The sequence below is a fragment of the Paramormyrops kingsleyae genome, chromosome 10 (assembly GCF_048594095.1).
Source record: "Paramormyrops kingsleyae isolate MSU_618 chromosome 10, PKINGS_0.4, whole genome shotgun sequence".
NCBI lineage: Eukaryota > Metazoa > Chordata > Actinopteri > Osteoglossiformes > Mormyridae > Paramormyrops > Paramormyrops kingsleyae.
The window spans coordinates 6,089,604-6,095,994 of NC_132806.1; the positions used below are offsets into that span (position 1 = coordinate 6,089,604).

The 6,391-nt window shown below is 36.9% G+C and overlaps 1 protein-coding gene across 1 annotated transcript; it reads right to left on the reverse strand.

Moving 5' to 3' along the window:
• Nucleotides 1–399: 399 nt before the first annotated feature.
• LOC111835844 (cornifelin homolog) lies at nucleotides 400–5,820 on the reverse strand. The gene is made up of 5 exons (XM_023796549.2): nucleotides 5,771–5,820; nucleotides 4,807–4,861; nucleotides 2,660–2,773; nucleotides 1,243–1,424; nucleotides 400–1,028 (listed from the first exon to the last, which is right to left on the reverse strand). Exons 3-5 carry the CDS (start codon nucleotides 2,763–2,765, stop codon nucleotides 831–833), a joined length of 486 nt encoding a protein of 161 aa, XP_023652317.1. The 5' UTR covers nucleotides 2,766–2,773; nucleotides 4,807–4,861; nucleotides 5,771–5,820; the 3' UTR covers nucleotides 400–830.
• Nucleotides 5,821–6,391: the final 571 nt, after the last annotated feature.

The window sequence follows — 6,391 nt, forward strand, 5'->3', positions numbered from 1 at the left end:
ATCACTAAATGTACTATAGGCAAAGCACAAAAAAATTCACACTGAACACAGCTTTTGCACATCAAACTCATTTTCATCGAGGGTAATGTGTTACTGTTTCATCCATATGGGATCATCTGTCACTGTATGACCATCATATTAGATCCTGAGCCACTCAGTCTTTACTAATAAAGTTCTTTATATCACCAGCAATAAAAAATATTGTGGCATCGGGCGGACTGAGGCATCGCGGGAGCACAGAAAGAGATGGAGACTTGCTTGTCGGGGAAGAACTCACTCTTTATTTGCAGTCCTTAAAAGGACCACATCAGGCACCCAACAAGCACCAAACCAATTAGAGACAAGAAACACAAGTTTCTGAATTGATGCTGTACTGTAAGATGCACACACGGTGGGAGATTTACACAAACTAAATATATGCAAGGATCAGACAGGGTACACACAAGACATGGGCAAACACATGTGCAACATTAGGGAAATGTAACCATTAACATTAACAACAACACAACAAGGGTTATTTACAACTGCACACAGGGCATGCTGGGACATGCCCCCCACTGGCGCTAAAATATATACCATTACATTCCTGCATAACAACAATAACAACCAAGTTGGGACAAGGGACACATCTTACAGTCAAACTGTATTGTCGTTATACATATAATTACATTTTTTGCCAAAATGCACCAGCCTACACTGAATTACAATGAAATGTATGTTTGACCCAGTGTTGATATGGGGGATAATTGTACCGCTTGAAGCATCACCCACAGGCACTCTCTGTGATTGGTGGATGTGCCTGGTCACTATCGTGAAGAGAGAACAGCTGGCTAAGTATTAGCAACAGTGAGGCGGGGTGAGACCTCCATGCTTGTGGCTGAGATCATGGTGGGTTGGGATGAGACCACAGTGGGGTTGGAATTAATTATGGTGACTGGCTGTTGTCGTATCTTCATCTCACGGGCTATTTGGCACCAGGAACACATATTACAAAAGGTCACGTACATGCAGTCAGAGCAGATATCCCCCTATAGAGAAATAGAAAAGGTCACTTACAGTATAGATAACAGAGCTAAGACCGCAGAGCTGTTATGATATAGCCTGCATCATCTTTGTTTTGAAAAGTCAACCTTCTTTTTTGGTACAAAAGCAATGTCGCATACATGATCCAAATTTATATATCCCATAATTCCATATATTAGGACAACAGCCCACACCCAACTGATGCTTTATTTTTCGTACCCGGATGCCGAATCGATTTCGCACCCCAACTCTCAGGGCCAGAGAGACAGGGGGAACGCAGGGAATGCCTGACATCTGAAGGGAAATGTTCATGATGTCCACAAGAGGAAGACATAAACACTCCCCAAAGTCTGCAGCTGTTTTGCAGGTGAAGCAGGGAAAGCACCAGTAAGCAGCGCAGCCTGGATAAAAGATGGACAGTGCGAACAAAACATTGTCATATAATAAGAATCAAAAGAGAGTCCACTCAGAACGTCGTCATTAACCCAGATCGAAAAAAAATGCACAGAAACTGTTCTTGCATAATCTAGGTCGAAAAAGAGAGACCACAAAATAACATTCTCACGTAATTTGAATTAAAAGGGAGTGTTCACTGTCTTAATGCAATGCATTCTGATCCTGATGCATTGCATTACGGATAGATGCATTGTGACCTCTCACCCGGCTGCACAAACTGGAGCCGCCTCCGTGACGACACACCTTTGCCCTTATTGGCTGAAGAGTTTAGTTATACGAATGACGCAAAATGTAATTATTTGTATAGTTTTTATGTCCTTATGTTCTTATGTATGAGACTTTTGCCATTTTTACTTTGTGGGGGACATTTGGTCCCCACAAAGTAATATAAACCTAATACACACACACACATGGAAAGAGAGTTCAGTAAACTTTCAGAGAAGTTCACAAAAGTATTATTAAATTTCAGCGTTTTGATTTAGATTTTTTTTAATGATTTTTTAAATTATGAAAATGCATTTAAGGAAATGCAAAAAATGTTACAACCGGCCCCACTCTCCCTAATTGTAAGAATAAAATTTGAGATATCTGAAATGCCATATTGTACTAGTAAACCACAAATTCAGATATATAAAATTATAGTTACAATGCAGATAAATAAAATTATCATCCCGCCTACTTATTTAATGTTAAAATTCCACAGTCGTCTGTGCAGCAGCTTGTGTTCATACTACATTTGGTGCGGATGTGGATGGTTGCGTTCGGTACATGCATTTAGCAGTGTAATTCCATCAGACCAGCAGAGGGCAGATGTGAAAACACAAATACAAGCAATGTATTGAAACAGGTTGACTTTAATGAACAGCTTTAAACTTATTCAAGGCTTGGGCAGTATTACGGTAATAAGGCAAACCACATTATTTTGAAAATCTTACGACAAAATTAACCAGGACCACAACCCACCCAATTTTATGCTATCATGTGACCCTGCACTGGATTAGTTATTGGAATATGAATGGATATTTTTTTATGTAAAAAAAGGAAAAAACTTTAAGAATTTTCACCCAGCTCCTAGCTAATAGGCTTCACTGTGAGAGGCAACTACAGATGTGAAATATAAGCTGGTGCTGATTTTTCTGACAGTAAAATGTGGGACAGACATGCAGACAGACTGACTCACAGACAGACATGTCATCCAGGCAGTCGAAAATCCCTGTGCTCCATTGGTCTGAGTGCACAGAGGTCGATCCTGGCTGAGACTGCTGAATGATCACGTTTGTTGTCATAGTAATTCCTTCAAGAAGTAGACAGGCAGCTTAATGTTAAACAGGAACATGTCTAGAGAACATGCAGCCATCTCTATGAAATGACAAGGTAAGGAAGACAATGGCTGCCGTGTGTATTTATACTGGACATTCCATTTTAATTCAACAAATAAAAAAAGCAAACTTTTTTTCTTCAGTTTTTACTTTGATCAAATTTGGAATGTAAATTACATATAACTTCCAGAGCTCCCTAAGGTTTTTTGTTTATGTATTTTTTAAAATTTCCCTTTGAGATATAGCATTCCAGTGACCTGGAATATTTTTTTAACTTTATGGCTACATGACCCAGCTATTACTCCATGTATACTGTACAGCAACAGTCATAAAGTAATGGAAAATGAAATAAAGTATAAAATAAAACAAAACAACCAACTATGCCAGAGCTACAGTATCTCATCCTGGCTTATGTCTTAAAAGCAGATTTAAAGACTGATGTAGCTGATAGGCAGATAGCCACAGCAACCGAAAAAGCAGGCTTACCTTTCAGTTTAGTCAATATCTTGGAACATCTAAAAGATCTCAAGGATCTTGAAGCTGTATGAGGTCTGATTAGATCTGATATATATGATGGGGCTACACCATGTAAATTAGCTCAAAAAGAGTACTTTGTGAAATTTCACTTTATTTTGCATAAGTCTAAATTTCTTTTTTCAAATTCAAAGCCTCAAAAAAGGCATGTGGAAGAGGACTAAACATTTTTTGCTTAATTTGGAAGAAAGTACTCTTTACCTGCTTCCCAATGGAAACATAGATGGGTTGTTATTTAAAGGGACGCAGGAGTTACAAGGCTTTGAACTTACAAAAAGAATCACTGAAACTATACAATAACCTCACTCGACTTTAATATTTTTATTTCATAAATATAACCTAAAAAGTATACCTAAACTGTAGCTTAAAGTGTGGAAAGTGCATAGTCATACTCAGATTGATTTTTTGAATGTTATGATATTACGTTTTTGTTTTTAATTTAGACAATTGTTCTTACAAAGTGTTAATAAGCATCTCTTAGGTTTTGTTATTGAGGCTCGTCAAGAGATGCATTGCCTTTGGATTGCAGCTATTCCTAATTGTGTTTGTAGTTTTAATAATACATTATTTCAATGCATATTTTGTTTTCCCTTCTGTACCGAAATTGCACTGAACTGAACCCAAAATTGAGGTTTGTACTGAACCGTGAGTTTTGTGTAGTGTTACATACTTACTAAAAATTCACAGGAAATACACTTAATCTAAATCTTATCTTGTACATGTAATCACATAGCCTATCGGGGGCCAAGCTACCATTTGGCGGGGCCAAGCTACCATTTGGCGCTGCCTAGTCCATAAAGGTCACACTGTAGACTGTCAACAATCGTTAAGTTGCATCTGTATTACAATGACGAAACAGTAGCAAGCACACCTTTTTCCATTACATTGTTTATGTTGGCCTCAGATGAGTACCCAAATAGGTTGGCTTGCCCTGGGCCCCACCCCTCCTCAGAGACAGGCCTGGTAAAGTGTTCTGGAGGACTTCATAAAACTTCTCCTTCATCTTTCAAGATGAAGTTCAGGCAGACAATGGGTCAAGTTTGCAATAAACATTTCTGAATTGTGGATGGTATGTGTAATTCACTTGCCAAATTTAATCAAAATTAAAAATGGTGATGCAAAGGACATTTGTTGAATTAAAATAGAATGACTCATACATTTTCAATATGTTTTCTTAGATATGGATCATTTCAGAAAAAAACAAAAGCTGGCCCGCTCTCAAAATTATTCTACTAATTTTTCCAGGGCATAAATTTGAAGTATCAGCCATACAAATACTAAAGAAATTAAGTTTTTACTATTTTGCTTCTATCCAACCAAATTGCATATCTCTACAGATTTACATTATTTGCAACCTTGCTAGATTTGAGACACAAAATTCTAAACTGTTAGCCATTAATCACTTTGAGCATAGAGTGGTCATAAAGAGTGTTGTTATAACACGATAACACACAAAATACTGAATCACACTCACCTGAAGCCGTTGTTTTGTCCAGAATGAAAAATCCTTTATGCAAGGGAACTTACAGCTAACAAATGGAGTGTATATATCAGGAAAGAAGACAATTTGAATCAATTTTGCATGTGACACATGATTTCCATACTCAAGCCTGAAGACTCACAGAAAATCATTGGCACATTGTGGTATTTAAGATATCACATGGTTTAAAATGAAGATGTATCTCTTTTTTTTATCTTATTTATTTTTGCTAATAAATATTACTAATAAACACAACTGGGGCATTCTTGTCTCAAAAACAAGTCTTTTTTTTTAAGTAAGAAACACCATAGTGGTAATATCCAAGTATTAGAGCAATATCTTATCGAGAAGAGTGTCTGAGGAATAATACATTTATTTTCTATTCTTCACATTCCTCATTTTTTATATATGTATAAATGTGTCATTACAATGCCTTAGGAAAGTTTCATGGGTTCATGACACACATGAAAATGTAAAACCTTGTTTCTGCAGCTAAGATTTGTATTAGACACTTCAAATTCAAATCAGTAATTTGTGTGTAGGTGTGTATTTACGAGGTTTTCTTTTTGATTGCTACGTTGATTTATTTGTGCATGCAGTTACACGTTCTTTTGACTGAATGTTATTTTTATCCATAGCAAAGTTTACCAAAGCAAAGTCTATCAAAACTGTACAAATTTTTTGGTCAATAGTTTGAGTCATGAAATCCCATGCATATTAGAATAACTGTTAATGCCAGTCAAGCTAACAAGATAATAGAAAAAACAGATTTAAAAAAATCACTGAGGATTCAAAACTAACAGGAATAAAAATGAACAAAACAAACCAGGCAAATATAATTAATATGATTTCTCTTAATGGTCCTGTAAAGCACTGTCTGTGAAAAATGGCATATAAATACATTTTACTTATTGCTTACTATAAGACATAAATATAGTGTAGGGCCGGTAGGACTCACGAGCTTTGTATATAGCCCTGTGTATGTCCTGTAGCCCTTGTATCTGTTAGTGTGATTACTTGTGCTCCTGACTGTCGTGTGAGCCATTAGCTATGTCGTATGTGTAATCCTGACGTGCTCTAGGGTTGTGTAATTACCCCCGTGTGCCTTACTGTCCTTAGCGTAACCTCTGTGCTATGCCATTGTGTGCTACTGTATTGCTGTTTGAGTGTGATCCTTTTAAGGACTTCATTAAAAGAGCGACTTTGTGGAATTCCACTTCTCCTTGTGTTTGTTCACCACTGCCATCGCAATGCCTCAGTCTGCCTGATACCACAATAATAATTATCCTGGTGCAATGTAAAATTAAAAGAAAATACAATTGTTGTTTTTGAAATTTTTTAGTACGTAAGGCAAAACTAAAAGTCATTGCTGAAACCGGATTAGCTACATTTTCTTAAAATATGCTTCCTCGCTTGGTTTTTCCCATCAAAAATCTTTGATCTGAACTCCAGAGGTGCTCACAGTGTTATCCTGCGGTTTCCCATATAATCCGAACTTGGAAGTTTTCCACATTCATTGTTTGTCACCTGATTTCACACACTGATTAAGCACAACACATAGCTCCTAACAATCTTATCA

Coding starts and splice junctions, on each gene's coding strand:
- LOC111835844 (XM_023796549.2), bottom strand. CDS start 2,765: ATGACAACAAACGTGATCATTCAGCAGTCTCAGCCAGGATCGACCTCT. Junction 1,425..2,659: donor CCTGGATGACATGTCTGTCT/GTGAGTCAGTCT, acceptor TCTTTTATCCAG/GCTGCGCTGCTTACTGGTGC. Junction 1,029..1,242: donor GAAATCGATTCGGCATCCGG/GTACGAAAAATA, acceptor ATTTCTCTATAG/GGGGATATCTGCTCTGACTG.